General features: G+C 37.7%; 1 protein-coding gene across 1 annotated transcript in view; it reads left to right on the top strand.

The window, feature by feature from the left end:
- Positions 1-4,227: 4,227 nt before the first annotated feature.
- LOC122073397 overlaps positions 4,228-18,654 on the top strand; it is a 61,893-nt gene continuing 47,466 nt past the window's right edge. The window contains exons 1-7 of the mRNA XM_042637982.1: positions 4,228-4,574; positions 5,159-5,346; positions 8,386-8,490; positions 8,603-8,674; positions 8,821-8,968; positions 10,296-10,378; positions 13,214-13,269. Of these exons, the coding sequence (XP_042493916.1) occupies positions 4,243-4,574; positions 5,159-5,346; positions 8,386-8,490; positions 8,603-8,674; positions 8,821-8,968; positions 10,296-10,378; positions 13,214-13,269 (984 nt within the window). The 5' untranslated portion in view covers positions 4,228-4,242. The remainder of the gene's footprint in view (positions 4,575-5,158; positions 5,347-8,385; positions 8,491-8,602; positions 8,675-8,820; positions 8,969-10,295; positions 10,379-13,213; positions 13,270-18,654) is intronic.

The following is an 18,654-nucleotide window of genomic DNA, read 5'->3' as shown; positions in this document are numbered from 1 at the left end:
AAAGTTAGCCACCAAGTACTTCTTTGAACTAGCATCCTCAAGAGAGTACTTATTTACCAAAGCATTCCAAATCGAATATGCATACTCCAATGAACTATACACATGGTATAGGTCATTAGATAATGCATTAAATATTCGATTATTGCATTGGTAATCCGCTTGAATTCAAGCCACCCTTTTGCCCTCCTTTACAGGATCATTGCTTTTTTCTGGCATGGGTTCGGTAAAGGCAAATACCACCCTAATTTGAGCTAATACAAACACCATCATTTGCCTCCACCATTTGAAGTTTTGACCTCCAGACTGCTCAATTTTGTCAAATTCAATGACAATCCTCATTTTACCCAAATCTGGGATAAGATCAGTTACCAATGGGATAACATTGGTGGGAATTGAATCAATGGTGGGTAAATGAAGAACCCCCTTACCATTGTGGCTAACATGAACCCCGCCTCCTTGGTTGTTGATTATTCCTTCAACATTGATGTTTGAGGGATCTCCTTCGTTGGTAGTTCCATCTATGGCATTGTTGTTCGAAGCATCACCTATGATAGTGATTGAATGACCATCATTGTTGTTGGAGTCATTACCTCTGTTGAGGTTTGCATCTCCAATATCGGCCATGAGATCTTACAACTATCAATTACCTTAAACTTGTTGGGTAATTGTATTACAATTTCTTACATAAAAAAAAAATTGCAATACAAAGCTTTTGCAGTAGAAACTACTATGATGTTGTAGTATTGATCCTTGGCTGAAATGAGACGAGAATAGACTTCAAATAGATGTTGAATCACCACCACAACAACTGAAGAAGCTTCGATCAGAATTGAGGTTGAATCACACTTTTAGTGCTGCCTTTAAGGTAATTGATGCCCTCTACTGCCAAGAGTTGTTTTGCATCTCTACCTCCAAGATAAAACAACCTTTCACTAGAAGATGAGACAGTTATTCTAGTCCCTTTTAGGTGCAAAAAGCTACAGCACAGCAGCCCTCTCTAACCTTACACAAGACTTAGAGAAAATAGAAGAAAGAGAAAGATTTGTATGGTTGCAAATAGTAGAAATAGATGGAGTGTCAATGTGTGAATGTGTGTCTCTACAAGGTATTTGGTTGGGTTTATATAGACCCAAAACCAACCCTTGCACCCTCTTGGATTCCCCAAGAGTAGCCTCCAACTAATGGCAAGTTAATTGGAGAATAATGTCATATGAACATGAATTGGGAATTAATTCAATAAATTGAATTAATCTCAATCAATTCCTTAGCCCACCTCCTCACTCATGGTAATGGCCATGAATGAAATTTAGAGCTCTCACATGGTGTTATTGATAATTTTCTAGCCCACCTCCCCACTTATGGTAGTGACCATGAATGGACTTTAGGGCACCCACATAATGATATTGACCATTTACTTCCATTTGGCAAAAACCTATGGCATGAATTAAGAATTAATTTAATAAATGAAATTAATCCCAATCAATTATTCTTTGCCCACCTCTCCACTCATGGTAATGCCCATGAATGGAATTTAGGGCACCCATAGGGTGTTATTGATCATTTTCCATTACCTTGACCCTAAGGGTCCCACACCATTACAAGTCATAAAACACATAAAAGAAAAATCTCATCTTCAAACTTAATTATAATAAAATAAATATAAATTCTAACAGAAAATCATAATATAATCATCATATGCTCCAAGTGGGAGATAGTAGAGATATTATCCCATTAGTATGTCCACATGACCAATTAAATGTTAGTGACATAGTAGATATCACATTTGTTTGCTTTTAGTTTTGTATATTGCCTTGGATTCTAAGTTAGTGATGCCCATTCAATAACCACTTAAGAGAATTAAAGTCCTAACCTAATTACGTTCCTTGATGTGAGGATTGCAATGACTATCCCATCATTGTTGAGATACACTGAAGGGGAGGAACAGAGAGAAACCTTGAGAATCTACCGTATGTATATATTTGGTATGTAATTGTTGGTCATGGCTCACAAAGATCAATGAATGATGAATGGTATGTGTTTCCCTAGTCTAATTCTGATATGTGATTCAAGATCACATATGTTAGATCTTATCGTTATGGTTGTATTGGGATGTAAAGTCCTACACTTTTTTCACCAGAGAGCTTAAGAATGAATTAGAACCTACGAACACTAGCAAAATGGATCAGAGAACTTGAGAGGGTTATCAATTTATATCCTCAAGTAAGCTGTGTTACATTCACCCAAGATTCCTTTTGACTATGTGAAAGCAATGACAACATGAAATTTAGGTGGGAAGACAGAGCTGAACATGGCCTTTGCGGCGAAAAACTTAAGTAGAAACTATCAAAATGTTAAGGTTTAGATGTGCATGAATTACAATTAGTACAGATTTGAGAAAATCCAAGAGTTCAACAGTTGTTTCATTGCTCAAAATGCACGGTGCCATTATGGCTCAGTGACACCAAGTTAGTTTCCATTATCCCATGTTTTTCCTCCCCATCCCACCTTGCCCCGAATTTAACCCAACTCAACTCAACTCAACCCACCTTCCTTTGTTTTTCCTACCCAACCTTTCTGGGCCAGAACTGATTATGGATTGCAAGGTCAAAGGCAAAGTCCTTAAACGGTATAAGAATGGGGTACATGGGAAGAATACAAACTAGAAAAAAAAAATTATGTTTGGAAGGCAAGGAAAGAAGGGGAAAAAATCATTTTTTTGGTAGAAAGAAATAAAAAAACAATTGAAGAGAGAGAAAAATATATAAATCAGTATGATCTTATCATAATTTTTGTTTTATCATATATTTTTTCTTTTTTTAATTCCCAAAGCTAGACTCTATTGCACTTGTCTCTAGCAACTGTCTTCCCTAAAGCAGTCCCACTTGTTCTTTTTTTATATTAAAAAATAAAAAGACAACAATGACAAATGGTAAAGTGACTTTGTCGATTCATGGCAACGAATTATTGTACAAGGAGGTGATCCGGATTCTAAAAGTTATTGATTTTGTGTAAGACACATGGCAATCAATTATTGTACAAAGTGGTGATCTCGACTATAGCCTCATAATAGCCTAATGGAGAGTAAAGGTGTCAATTCCAAGTCCGCACCAGTAGGTCTAATTAGAAAATTCCAAAATTGCTCACCCAAGTAACATTTGATCATTCTAGATGCAATGGTGCTACCCAACAGGCATTCTATCAATTAATAGTTCGACATGGTAAAAGGCCATTTGCTCAATTCAACACATTTTAATTCTGATTAGAAATGAACGTCTATCTCATTGGTCCCTTTACATTTAAGGTCTATATAACCCGATTATTGATAGTCCCAGTAAGGTGGGGACACATGGCACCCAACTAGGAGGATATTCACAAACAGACACCCACGATAATCACAACTCCAAATATCGGGAGAGGGAGGAGACTTGAGTCCTCTTCAAGTGGTAGAGACATATTAGGACTCTTAACTATTGGAAGGGGAGAAGATACTTGAATAAGGGATATTCCACAAAGAGGAAGAAGATGTCTCCCAGTAGGACTTAACAAAGAGGTAATTCTATAAAAATGAACCCTTGAAGACAGAGCAGGGTAAGTAAACACGTTCGCACCATTACTCTTCTGAAAAACTATTGTGCAAGTCTCTAACTTGGGCGTCGAAGGATTAATCCCAGAATCACCTCCAGGCCTTTGCCTTCTGTGCTTGTGCAGGATCGATACTCAACCTTCCATAGATTCTTGGCAACAACACTAATTAATGATTGATACAGAAACTACCATTTATAAATGGAACCATGCCTAACCTATGAAGATCGATTACTTGAACGACTGCATGGCTCCAACTAGGGATGCAACAGAGCCGGGTTGGACTAGGCTTCTTAAAACCAGAGCCAAAAGTCAGGATAAAAAAAATCAGGGTCGGGCTTAGGGGCGGATCGAAGACATCAACCCTTATTCAGGGTAGAAATTTAAGGATTGAGCCGACTCTCAGGGCCAAAATTTTTGAATCAATACTTGTTCAAAATCAGGGTGGAGTAAGAGTATGTTCATGCGTCAGGGCCAAACTTGCACCCCTAGTTCGGACCAATTAACACTCGTTGGAGTACTATTGCAGTAGGAGCACACTCCAAATGAAATTATCATCTGCTTCAACGAAAAAGAAAAATGACTGTTATTTCCCACGTCGCTTATTAGCAAAAATGGTATAAAGGAGAAGAAGGGAAATATACTCAAAATCTTTTTTTTATGGCCACGTTGGCCATACTCCGTTTCCCTCGTTTGACCGGTGCTGCTACGCATTTTTCATACGCTTCGGGTTTGAAGCACAATCGTATACTCAGTGTCGACTTCTTCGTTACTGTATCCTTAGGAAGGCAACGGTTGCAGCAGCAGCAGCAGCGGAGCTTGAAGACGATGGCTTCATCAGCGTCAGCAGAGAAGATTGAGGCTCCTTATGGTTCTTGGAAGTCTCCCATTACCGCTGACGTAGTCTCTGGCGCCGAGAAGCGGTTGGGCGGTATCGCAGTTGATGGTCGCGGTCGCTTAGTCTGGACTGAGTCTCGTCCAACTGAAGCCGGGTAATGCTTCTTCTCTCCGTTATTGCACGTTTTGGATTTAATCCTTATCCCCTAACCCATTAGCGTCACTATTCGACAATAGGGTCTGAAGAAACATCCCACTAGGTTTTTCTTTTGCTTCAATTTTTTTTACTTATTACTATAAAATGATTATATTGATGGTTTGGTACCTGTTCTTTATTGATTTTGGCCTTGCTGTACTGGCAGCAGTGTTGTATTAAACTATTAGTTATAGTTTTTCCCCATTTGAAATGCAATGGAAATATGAACACCACTAATCTGGGAAGGTCAATGAGTTCCCTGATATCCGAACCATTTCACAACATCCTGTCTAGGAAGATGTACAGCCATTTTTTTTTTTTTTTTCTGACCTTGGTTTCCAACAAAATTCGTTACTAATGTAAGTTGAGGGTAGTTGTTTCAAAGATGTCCAACTCCTTTGTATATATCTTAGCATGTGTTGTTTATTTGATTTAGTTCTGTTGTGTATTTTTTTTTTTTTTTTTTGTCATTCTGTGTTGTAGTTCAATTTTCCAATTTCCAAATGTTTGAATAATGAATGTTTTCCTCCCCCAATTCATCAGACGAGTGGTTCTGGTCAAGGAACCAGAAAAATCAGGAGAGGAACCTGTGGATATCATCCCTAAAGAGTTTGGAGTGCGGACGCTTGCCCAAGAATATGGAGGTGGGGCGTTTGCCGTTTATGGCAATGTGGTGGTTTTTTCAAATTACAAGGACCAGAGACTGTACAAGCAATTAATTGTCTCTGAAGGTTTGCTTCTTTTTAACATCTTGGGCTTTGGCAAATTTATCATTCCTATCTATATTCCTTGTACTGTATGGGCGTTTACTCTGTTAATTCAAGGAATAGGCACCATCAACTGACCCCCAATTTTTTCCACTTTCCCTCTTTCCTTTGGTTGGAATAAATTTGTTCATATCTACCCATTTGTGTACTAAACCATCTCTTCTTGTGGTTTCTTAAATTTTTTTTCAATCGGGCTCCATTTCAACGGTAATCAAGAGGATTAGAGATTAATTAGTGGATTGAGTTTTTTTCTTTCCTAAAAGCTGAAGGTTGCTTGGGACTGAGTGTATTTGTTTCCATCTGGGGATCATAGATGGAAATTTTTTTTGACAAAACATATTGACCTTTATTTGGATTTATACTTGTTTGTCTCAGTGGTTCGAACTTGTCTTCATCTTTTTGAGTAGCTGGAAAGATACCCTTCGTAGGGCTGTCATTCCTTCAGTGACAAGTTTTAGTTGGGTTTGAAGGGTTGACAACAGAATTTGATGTATTACTCAAAAGCACTTTTTTTATGAGAGAATATAGGTGTTGTGAGGCTAGGTTTCTATCCTTGCAGCCTCTTAATATCTATACAAATATTGAAGGAAGGTTTGTTTCTGGATGCCCTTTCTGGTCAGCCTATCCAAGTGCCTTTCCTACACATGCACACAGACCATGGGGGAACAGGTTTCTCTCATGACACTCTTGCGAAGTGATTTAACCTTTCTGCTCTTAGCTGCAGTATTCTGCTGCATTATCACCACCTCTCGTGCCAAGTGCAGCCCTTGGGGCTTATTTGGTCCTTAACTACTTTAATCTTTAATTGCCATTGACAAGAGAGAAGGAACATTTTAGATTGCTTTGCCCATCAATCTCAAAGGCAAGTTTGTGTTCACTTGGTACATCACTGAATTTAAACAGTATTTTGAGTGTAATTCACAAACAGTCTATAATTCTCCAAGCTTATTGTGAGATCTTTTGAAATATTGAAACCCATGCATTATTATAACATTTTTTTAATTAAAAAAATAATAATAATTATATTTGGCTTCGATTGAGCTCGGTATCTCTAACAATATCAAATCTTTCTGTCACTCTGAGCTAACTAAAGGATCTTAGTTGGCCCCTCATCACTCTGATTCACAAATCCCCACACCCTGATTTTATCATCTAGTTTTAATCCAAAAGCTTACTCAATACCACTTACAGTATTGTGAGGTTATAGCTAATTGTTTGAAACCATTATAATATAAACATTATGATACAGTAGCACTTTCATGGCTGGACCGACATGACTTAGTCTGGAAATCCAGACCGAGAAGAACCAGGTCCTATCCTGGATTTTGGTCCAGTAGGTTTAGTTAGGGAATTTATTTATTTGTTGCTGTTATATTTGTAACTTGATCATTATTAATTTAATTTGATATTTTCTATTGTAGGAGTTCACCATACGATTAGGATTGTTTTGAGGCTATATATCTGAATGCATGTAACCATCGATTGTTGGATTGGAATGAAGATCTACGTTGCCACATTGGCAGTGGCATCACATCCTTCCATCAGGGTCTTTGATTACCCTCTTATCGGTTACATAAATCCTTCATTTAGCTGGGAGTAGGGTTTGGTGATTGCATTGGCCACACTAAGCTCAACTGATGCTTCGAATGTTTGGGTCTCTAGTTTATAAACAGATTAGATATATCTATATCAGTATCCTATCCTTTTATGTTAATAGCATATTCTTGTTTGTTAAATATTTGCCATATGTGAAATAAGAAAAACAGTAATTGTATCAAATTTATTGATTGGATGTTCCGATATGGATCTAAAAATCCGTTTAAATTTTAAACACTCCTTGTAAGGATATACATTATATACACACACATACACATACAAATGCATGTTTTGTATAAGTTGCTCGATGGTTCTTAATGCCTATGTCCATATCAATTTGGTTATCATTCTGATAAGCCATTAATGGCACAGATATTTAATTGGATTGGACTATTTGGATCTGGCATTGGTGGGCCATGTTTGGATGTGCCTCCATCTTAATGTGGTTTGAGTCAACAGATGTGTGAATTTGTGCGCATGATTGTATGTACCTGAAAGATCTTAATCTGATCTGATATGCAATAAATGGCTCTCATATTATTTATATTGGATAATCTTATATACATGTCCACCTCTCCACCCTAAATTGGAAAATAGACAGTTTGGGTTTGGGATCTGGTCCATTGACATGTGCAGGTTCGTCTTTCCTATTGTGTTTGAGTCAAGTAGTAGTTCTATAGCTGATCAGCCGATTTGTTCTTATAGTTCCAGCAGAAAGGTGACTCGCCTTTTGATTGTTTCTTAGAAGGTCATTGCTTCCGAAATCTGATCTAGAACAGTACATGGAGATGGCGGGGTCTACTAAAATTCTGCCTCCTTATGGAAGTTGGATATCAAACCCTACCAGTTGGAGGTTCTCTACAATCAAACTTGAGTAGCCTAGATACTTCATGTCCTGTCTCTGAATATTATATATCAAATTTATTCAATTGATGATCTCTTAGTTCATTACCATTGTGGAAAAATGCTGATTATAGCACTTCCTTCCCCTCCCCCTTTTTTGTCCATTATGTCATCTGAGGTTAGGGTTGGTATCAGATAGACTACTATATTTTCATGGTGCGTGGTTGAAGAATCCTTTCTGGCTGCATTTCTCAAATATGCCCTTCAGAGAATTGAATCAGTGACTTGTAAATCCGAGCTAGTGTATGTGGTTGGATAACACTTGGTTGATTTTTTTTTTGTGGGGCGGGGGGAATGAATAGTTAAATTCAGTTGAATTATGTATGCACTGATGCAATTTCCTCCCCTTGTTTTGGTGAATTTGAATACCATGTTAGTCCTATCTTTTCAATCATTTGTTTTGTTATTGACTAAGATATTCCATTTGTAATTCATATATTCATATGTTGCAATCTCTATTATCTAATAGCAGTTGGATGATTCATCGCTTTTGGTTGTTATCAGATTCCTTTCCTTCACCACTTACCCCAGATTATGGAGGACCTGTAGTTCGTTATGCTGATGGAGTGTTTGACTCATGTTTTAATCGTTATGTTACTGTAAGGGAAGGTATTTTACTGATTGCGATAGCTTTGTTTAGTTTAATTAGCTTTGGTTCTGGTTTATGCTTCTCATGATCCCACCTTTTCTTTCTTTTTATTATTATTTTTAAATACACCAGATCATCGTCAAAGTAGCTTAAATCCAATGACAACAATTGTATCAGTTGATCTTAACCACGAAGATATCCAAGGTAGACAGTTCCAGTTGAACAATAGCTATTTATTTCCATTATGAGTCCGAGTATAAGTTTAGTTACGTGCTTTTCTGGGGGGTTTTTTTTCTCCACCTCTAATACATTCCATTAATTTGATTTTCCTCTTTCTGATGTGCCTTCAGAACCAAAATCATTAGTCAGCGGCAATGACTTCTATGCATTCCCACGCATGGACCAAAATGGAAAGCGGATGGCATGGGTAGAGTGGAGCCACCCTAACATGCATTGGGACAAGGCAGAGCTTTGGGTTGGTTATATTTCAGAGGATGGGTGAGTAGGAGGTGTTTATTTTTGTGCTTGTTCTATCCTCTTCGGAATTAGATCCTTTTGAAAAATGTGTTAAATGTGTTTGGCAGTGTCTATCTGTCTTTGATTTCCTTGTCCTGAATAGATTTGTACAATTTATTACTTGATTTCTCTAAAATGAATTTTCTGTAGGATCTGAGTCTGGTTCCTCTATCAATTATAATCAGTAGAATACATTAGAGAATTTCTTTTAAGCCAAATTCCACATTGAATCTAATTTATTTATTTATTTTTGGAAATCCTTAATAGATTTGGAGATTATACTATCAAAGTTATTTTGTGATTTTTCAGAGATATAAGTAGGAGTGTGCGTGTTTTTTTTTTCCTTGTGGTTATGATGCAATTATTATGAATTATTATTTACCTTGTCTTCAAAATTGCTTTCGTGACATTTAGCATGATATAAGTGATAACTATAAAAAGCTTAAGTTGGTTCTGATTTTGGCTAGTAATGATTATTTTCTTTTGTCCAATCAACAAGATAGGCTTTTCTTTTCTCGTCTTTTCCATCCTTTTTTTTTTAGGAATGGGGGGTGTGGGGGATAAGTAACAATTATGTTGATAGAAATACAGGAGTATGTAGTGGTATATGGTAGTATATAATGGTGCAGCCCTCGTCGAGGGATCATCACATGACAAACTACTGTATACGCCATACCAATTGCAAAAGTATTATAAGTATTATACGCCATACCTCGGTGCTAATAGTATTAAGGGATACTATTCGTCTATACAAAATCAAGGTCTAAGTGTCTAACCAACAGCTCATCGGCAAGACACAATCTTCATTAGCACCCTTGGATGCTACTGAAATTCAATATGCTGTTGGGAAGTCAACTGCCTTATGGCCTAATCATCTGAGAGTAGCACCGAGGTTCCTCTCTTCTATTCCTCATCCACTTTATAACGTTAGCTAAATCATCCTCTACTATGCTTTCCCATCCAGTTTACTGATACCTCTAGTTTTTTGTTCTCAGAGGATCTTCTTTTACTTCCAGTTTATGAGTTTAATCTTCTCAATTATCCTTTTTCCAGTTACTATTTGCTACATAAAGTTGTGTCGGTAGTAGCTGTGTTTTAACAGAAAGTGCATGAAAGTTTGCCTCTGACTTTATATCAAGCAAATTGATGGCACATTTGAGAAGTACATGTTCATATCTACCAATTTTGGTATTCACCTTTTATGGATTCTGTTTAGATTTATGTTATTTGTGTTTCCTTCAACCTTTTCCTTCATTACTGAGTCATTTTCTACTATCATTTGTCTTGATTCATGTGCGTCCATGTGCAGGGATATCTACAAGCGCATCTGTGTTGCTGGTGGTGATCCTGCACTGATAGAATCTCCAACTGAGCCCAAATGGACCTCAAATGGTACTCGTTATTCTGTTTCCATTACTATAAGAGAGAACACTTTGCGGCTGCTAATACATTTGCGAATTTTACATTGTTGTTGCAAGGGTCCGAAGATGTTAAATGTGGCACTATGGTCTCTGCTATGCAGAGCAGGGTGATTCGTTTGTTTAGTTATCCTTCCATTATTTTTGGGGTGCAAAACATAGATGGATTCGTTTAAACCCAGGGTCCAGAAGGCCCATTTGAGCAGAAGTTTGTCCAAAGGAAGAATAAGGATCCAAATGGGTGGATTATTTACAGATTGAAGAAATATTTAAACTAACAGGATGAAAAGAGTCTGTGAAACACTTGACTTCAGTGTTCAATATCCTAATCTTTGATTAAGGCTTGGCCATTCTCATTCTGAGTGTCCAAAATTTTAATCAGTCCATGCAGCACTGTTGCAGACCACATGATCGCAGCCCAAATGCCAAGCATATGGCCTTTCTTTAATCTTACTGCAAAACAGTATACTTTTCCCTGTTTTCAGTTTCCTTCTCTTTATTACTTCTTTTTATGGGATTGTGTTTTCTTCTATTATCTGTTTGTTGGAGAGAGTTGGGAAGAAGCCTTAAAAAGTTCTTGAGTTTACTCAACCAAGATCCCCTGACGTGGTAAAAGGTAGGATGCACCTTTTTTTTTTTTTGCTAATGACGGGTGTCTAGGCCTTCGGGCTGACTAGTCCCGCGGGCCCATACTGACCCCACAACCGCATGGACCGGGTCATACCGGGGTTGAATGAGAACCATTCAACTTTCACTGAAAGCAGTGAAGAGCACTAAACACTCTCGTGTGAGTGGCCCAAGGTGTGCCTAGTGGGAGTTGAACTCAGGACGTCTAAGTTTACGGCTCGTACCAAGTTCGTTGCTTACCAACTGCGCTACCTAATGTAGGACTGGATTTGACAACCAAACCAGACCCAAGACTGCAGGATCTTATAAATCAAAGAACAACTACATAACCTCCACAATAATCCACAGCAGACTAATAATAAACTGATATAACAGAATAGAATTCTGTTAGATGAAATCAACAGTTGCAAGAACACTTTAATGAACTAATCAGCCAAGGAGATACTGTCGCAATCCACCAAATTAAGAAGCCAAACACTAGGATATATAGTTAACAGAATTCAGCAAACAAAATAGAAATCAGAATTTAGATCTGGGCAGAATCCATAATCGGCCAGAACTGAGTAACAGTCCACTTTAGCAGGAACCAGTGGTCTGATTGGCCTCAAAATTGGATCGAACTTCTTTCAGAATAGGACTAACCTTCGATCAAAACTAGAAGGCCATCGGATGGCCAGAACTCCCAAAACAGCTAGGCCGACAGTAGATAAAATAGAGAATCTTAACCCAAAAATTCTGCAGACAGAGTAGAACACTTACCTGGTTGGCTGAATGAGATTAGAAACAATAAAAAAAAAAGACCAGAAAATATACTTCTCGCCGCAGAGTGTCACTTGGATCAAACTCCAAACCCTTCTCTTTGATCAAACACAAAGAACCCTCATAGAGGAGAAACGCAGCAACATCTTTTTTTTTTTTGTTCATAAAATCTTGGGGCATAAAAGAACCCCTTTCCTTTATTTATAATAATGATGGGGTGATTACAAGAAATAGAAACTACCTGTAGTTTCCAAAAACTGAAATAGGAAACTAAATAACACAAGACCTCTAGTTACTAAAATTAAAAATAGAAACTAGGAAATAAGAAATTAGAAACTAACTAGGTATTGAAATTAGAAACTAAAGAACCCCATCTAAAAAGGAAACTAATGAAAATAGGAAACTAGTAATCCCGTACTCAGCCTTAGAGCCCCCTTTTTAGACCGATAAAAGTGGTCTATTACACTCAAAACACAAGGGATCAAATGCCCAACATGTATGGAACCTAACCCTAGGCTTAATCCTAATAAAATAAGCCTTTTTTTGTGATTAATTTGCATCACTACCCCCTTGGGTTAAGGTAGGATGCACCTTAGAATCATCCTTAGTAACAAATAGATCCTTTTCCACGACCCTTTGAAAAACCTTGAAAATAATACGAAGAAGTGAAATACCTTCTTTATTAAGTGCAACCTATATGATGCCAAACTCCATTTGATCGAGACCCAAAAATTTAACATCCCATAATTGAACCATATTTAGGATTTTAATACCATACTTGTACAAAATCCCTATCATGCCAGACCTGTACCAAATCCCTATCATATCACACTTGTACCAAAGTCCTATTATACCTTGTAAGAAGAACCTATTATTCATCATTCAATTGCTAAAAAAAACTGGTTTCTGAATATTTAGTAACCCCTAATAATTTACTCAGTAGGAACTCATTTCATTTTATAGGCAATAAGTTATGATCTTTGATTATAAAAAATATATTGTTCAGAGTCCAAAAATTCTATTGTAATATAAGCTATTTGTGTGTGCATTTTCTTTTGGGGGGGTTGTTGATAGAAAATTGGACATCTTTCATATTCTTTTTTCACATATAGAGAGCTGATAAGAAATTTATTGATGAAAAAACCCAAAAATATATATTTATTTGATAGATAGAAGTTCACAGTCTAGGAAGTGACAGATAATATTTTATTCTAAGTGGTTTATGCTAAGGAATGAAATTTGTTTCCTTTCTATCAACCAGGGTTCTTTATGGTGTTCATTTCCTTCCCAGACTTGGTACTTGTGTAGTTACTGTATGTTTCTATATATTGTTTTTTAAATTATGTAGATTCCTTTGTTGTTGATGTAGAATTGTTTGAAAGAGTGATACTTTCATCTAACATAAACTATTCATTTTCTGCAGGGGAGCTATTTTTCATCACAGATAGGAAAAATGGAGTTTGGAATCTCCATAAATGGGTAAATGCGTGCATCTCAATGCTAAGCTTCCCTACCCCCACAACCCCCTACCCAAAAAATAAATCCATCTTCCCTCAATAGTGTGTTTAAGTAGCCCTAGCCCAAACATTCTTTGTTCAATTCATTTGGCTATTAGTGTTACAAGTTAAAAGGAATCCTTTAGTTTGTGCTACAATCGTAATAGGGAAAAATTATCTGGCCGGCCCGACCAAATAAGCTTATTTTATCGACCTAAAAATCTACCATACCCCATGTCAAATGGGGCTAAATTTTTGGGCAGGTAGACCTCTAATTCCCCTGCTCACATGTCAAGTTTCAACTCAAATAGAATTTTCCATGTGGCAAAATCATAGTTGTCAAGGCGTTGTCTTGGAGTCTAGACGAATTTCTTGGGCTCTAGGAGACTGTTGCCTTAGTGCAAGGCACCTCAAAATGGTATTGAATCAGTTTTGGCACTTATCTATGCCAAATAAAATTTAAGTACTTAAGATATTATTCATAAATAAGCAAACACCCTCTATTTGAATCCAATAAAAGTAGTTTAAAAATCAAATTCCAAAAGGACAAAAATTCAACCTCTCGGTTGAAGAACAAAAACTGGATTTTTGGTTGTACGAGCGATTTTCAACTTTCAAATGTTAAGAGTTTTTTTTTTTCCCCTCCCGAATTAGAAAATTCCATAAGTCTTATCATAGTAAAACATTGCTAAAACCAAAAGTTTTGTAAAATAATATTTTGTTCTGATGTCCATAAATTTATTTTCATTAGGAGATTCCTAACAACATTTTTGCGCACCTTAAAATAAGTTTTGACTGGAACATAACTTTGTCAATACAACTTGGATTTAAGAAATCTTGGATTGGTTGGAAAGCTAGTTTTGTGCTCTACATAATACAAAAAGTCTTATGTAAAAATAAAATCATTTGACCAGTTGAGCTTATTAGAGAATAACAAAATTTCTTTAAATGTAGATTTTGATGACGATGGGACTTAATGTTGATTTTCATGACTTTTTTTTTTGGAGGGAAAGAACAGAAAAAGCTAGACATACATCGCTAACAAATAAAGCAGAAAAATCAACCATAACAAAATAACAGGAATCCATTAGGGGGGGTAGGAGGAGAGGATAACGGAAGATGGGAAACCCTAGGATACAACTGTAAGCATGTTCCCTGGGGAATCTCTAACCGACCTGTGGGGGAGAATATGGAGCTTGGAATTGACATAAAAGTAGATAGCTTGCCAAATCGTATCATAAGAATGGGACTTAGAGGTCCATCTTCAAAGATTGCGCTCCATCCAGATGTGTTTGATAGTAGCACAGAAGGTAAGCTGGCTGACGTCATCACAAGTGGAGTTCCCAGAAAGGGTCATATCAATCCAAAGTCGTTCTCTCTAAAGGGGAAGAATATGTCTTCTATAGGGTTAGCAAGAATCGAGGACTTTTATCTAGATAGAAAATGAGAAGGGCCAACTGAAGAAAAGATGGTTAAAATCTTCCATCCAATTCTAGCAAAGACAACAAGCAATGGGGGACTTGATTATGATGATGAATGAGGAAGGATTCGGTAATGAGGTAGTTGGAGAGAACCATAATTGAATATCTTCCAAATAAGAGTTATCAACATCTGACTGGAGCCCCAATTAAATATCTAAGATCCTTGCGCTGCAATATGAGGCCTAAGTGACGACGTTTCCAAAGCTTGAGGAGTTCCAATTTGTAAGAGCACGTTTCAAATTTCTAAGTTTCTATGCAAAAGAGATTAGGGGTGGATTGAGCTTTAACTGATTTGTTCTAGGAAGCTTAAGCAATGTACATATCATAGAACATAAACGGCTTTGGACCAAAGGAGATAAAAGGCTGAACATGGTTAGCAATGGAGCTGTGATCTGAGATGCCTGACAAATAAAAAATAGCATTAAAGAGGGCAAGGAGGATACCTAGGCTTCATTTACTATAACCCTATCGAGCTTGCATGCAATTCTATGGCCTTCCCATCTTCTATTATTCAAGGGATACTGTAACCCTGTCTAGCTCAAGTCACCAATACCTATGTCCTCAAAGCAGTCATTAAATGCATCCATTGAGGCTTTGTCAAGGAGCTCTTAATGTAGGAGTTGATCACAAGAAACTAACCCCCACAATTTATAAACCTCAAACAAGACAAATAGGACCAAGAAACAAGAGAATAAGACCCTCAAATAAACCCCCCAGGATACAATACCAATATAGGAGCAAAACCAGCCCAAAACCAACCCGATAGGAGAGAGAAAGGCCTACAATATGGCTGAAGAGAGAGAGGTGCGGCCAGGTTTGTAGGACTCCAACTGAGTTGCACTATTGGGCGCAGTTAGCCCCTAGGGAGGGTACGAAAACCTAAAAAATTGAGAGACTTTTAACGGATGGTTGATGAGATATTTACCTTCTTGATTTTCAGACCTAAGAGAGAGAATCTGAAGATTTCTGCAGGAATAGCAACTGGGTGATCTGAACAGCTTTAAGAAGAGGATTAAGTAATCCTATCGTGCCTTCTAAACAACCCTTAGTAGTAGCTCCTTGATCAAATTCACAATAGAGGAGAAGAGAGAGATTGCATAAAGAAAGAGGGGGGGGGGGAGGAATCACACACAACCCTAAGGCTCTCAATACTCAAACTCAATTCATATTTTCTTCAATCTGTCTTTATGAGTATATGGGCTCCTCTATTTAAAGAGGATAAAATACAAATCCTATCATAACTAGGAGCTAGTTTCCAAATAGGACTAGACTCTCCTAGCAGAACTTGAACTCATAATAGGACTAGGACTATAACTCCAACATGGAGTAGGTAACTAACTAACCTAAACTGACTAATAATTGCAATAACAAAGGAAATAGACTCAAAACAGGACTTTAACTAAACTAATGAATTAAATCTCTTTTTCCTACTTGCTACCCATATTTTAGGCCCATTAAAGTGGCCTATTACAAAGATAACCCGTAGGATCAAAGATCCAACACATACATAACCCATCCTAAGGTCTATTTGCAATAAAATAAGCCCATTAACTGACTTATCTGCATCAATTCCCCTGATGTTGAGAAAAACTCGTCCACGAGTTTTGTAGAACGGGAGAATCAACACCAATCGATCAATATCCATCTTTTCCTGTATGAAGTCACCATCAAAACCATGATCGAATGCTATGAAATCTATGATGCGAAGTTCATAGGTGAAGTAGTGACTCGGAAAAATAAAATCGATCGGTTCACTAAAGAAATCAACCGATTTAAAATTTTCCCCAAGTTGATCTTCAACTTTCAACGGTGTCATCTCATTTTCTACCACTGGTGATTCATCTTCTGGTTCGTCTACTTATTGTTCAATGGCTGAGATCACATAGTTGAAGGTAGAGTATACTTGGGTTTTGAGTTCATCGAGCTTCACTCGTATCAGTTGCATTTGTTGACAGATATCCAATAAAAGGTCTAGATCCATCGTCCAAATTGATACCAAATTGATGGGAGGTGAATGGAGTTGCGTTTTAGTAGATCAGGGGATCCTTCGGCTCTGATACCACTTAATGTAGGATTAGATCACAAGAAACTAACCCCGCAATTTATAAACCTCAAACAAGACAAATAGGATCAGGAAATAAGAGAATAAGACCCTCAAATAAACCCCCAAGGATACAGTACCAATATGGGACAAAACCAGCTCAAAACCTAACCCGATAGGAGAGAGAAAGGCCTGCAATATGGCTGAAGAGAGAGAGAGGTGTGGCCAGGTCTGTAGGACTCCAATTGAGCTACACTATTGGGCGTAGGTAGCCCCTGGGGAGGGTACAAAAACCTAAAAATTTGAGACTTTTAACGGATGGTTGATGAGATATTTACCTTCTTGATTTTCAGACCTAAGAGAGAGAATCTGAAGATTTCTGCAGGAATAGCAATTGGGTGATCTGAACAGTTTTAAGAAGATGATTAAGTAATCCTATCGTGCCTTCTAAACAACCCTTAGCAGTAGCTTCTTGATCAGATTCACAATAGAGGAGAAGAGAGAGATCGCATAAAGAAAGAGAGGGGAGGAATCACACACAACCCTAAGGCTCTCAATACTCAAACTCAATTCATATTTTCTTCAATCTGTCTTTATGAGTACATAGGCTTCTCTATTTAAAGATGACAAAATAGCAATCCTATCATAACTAGGAGCTAGTTTCCAAATAGGACTAGACACTCCTAGCAGAACTTGAACTCATAATAGGACTAGGACTATAACTCCAAACATGGAGTAGGTAACTAACTAACTTAAACTGACTAATAATTGCAATAACAAAGGAAATAGACTCAAAACAGGACTTTAACTAAACTAATGAATTAAATCTCTTTTTCCTACTTGCTACCCATATTTTAGGCCCATTAAAGTGACCTATTACAAAGATAACCCATGGGATCAAAGGTCCAACACATACATAACCCATCCCAATGCTTATTTGCAATAAAATAAGCCCATTAACTGACTTATCTACATCAGCTCTCCTCCCAGTTTTTTGTAGGCAAAGAGGACAACATTAAGGTCTCATACTGAAGCCCAGGAAAGGTGACCCACCTGAAAAGCAATTAGACGAAGGTATGCCTAAAGAGAGGATCTCTCGTTGGCAAAAGGAGGCATAAACTACAATAAAGAGGAAGCTCAAGCCTCGTTGACGATTAGAAATTTTTACATACAAGAGTTGGGAAGAGGACGAAATCAATACTAGAATTTTAGAGGGGTCCCACAGACACTAGACGACTGTTGGGGGGTGATGGACATAATTGGCAAAAAATAATCAACTAGGGGCAATTGAGGAGGCAATTCTGGTGGTAGTTGCCTCTTTCACCCTCGTCTTAATGAGAAAACATAACTCAACATGGAGCTTCTTCAGGCTTAAAAGAGGAATTCAAACCTTGAGTGCTTTATATGCCTAGATTTATCTGACAAGGGTAAACAAAAAAGTGCTTTAAGTGCCCATTAGGCCTGGAGCTATGATCGATTGGTGATGAGCTGGAGATCTTAGGACTCTCTGGGAGGTCCGTGCGCTTGGTTTGGAAAGGGAGGGTTGGCCTGCTGGCATGACTCCTTTGGCACTCCTTCATATGAGAGGTATGGCTGAGGGATGAGGAGGACCGAGAGTCTGGGGTGGTTGGAAAGGGTGGAGAAGGGCAGTGGTAGATAGAGGTAAAGGGATAGGGTGAGAAGATGGAAATAAAGGAGGGGGGGAGAGGGGGGGGGAAGACTTAAGCGGGTAAAAGTACTTGGATGTGTGTATGGGATGGCGGGTGAAGAAGACAAGAGGTTTCTTATTAGTGCGGATGAGTTACGAAGTCAAATAGAAGGATTAGAGGAAGGAAGAAGATGGGTT

This window comes from Macadamia integrifolia, chromosome 3 (assembly GCF_013358625.1).
Source record: "Macadamia integrifolia cultivar HAES 741 chromosome 3, SCU_Mint_v3, whole genome shotgun sequence".
NCBI classification, from domain to species: Eukaryota; Viridiplantae; Streptophyta; class Magnoliopsida; order Proteales; family Proteaceae; genus Macadamia; species Macadamia integrifolia.
Note: the sequence above shows the minus strand (reverse complement) of the source record. Positions and strands in the feature narration are given on the sequence as shown.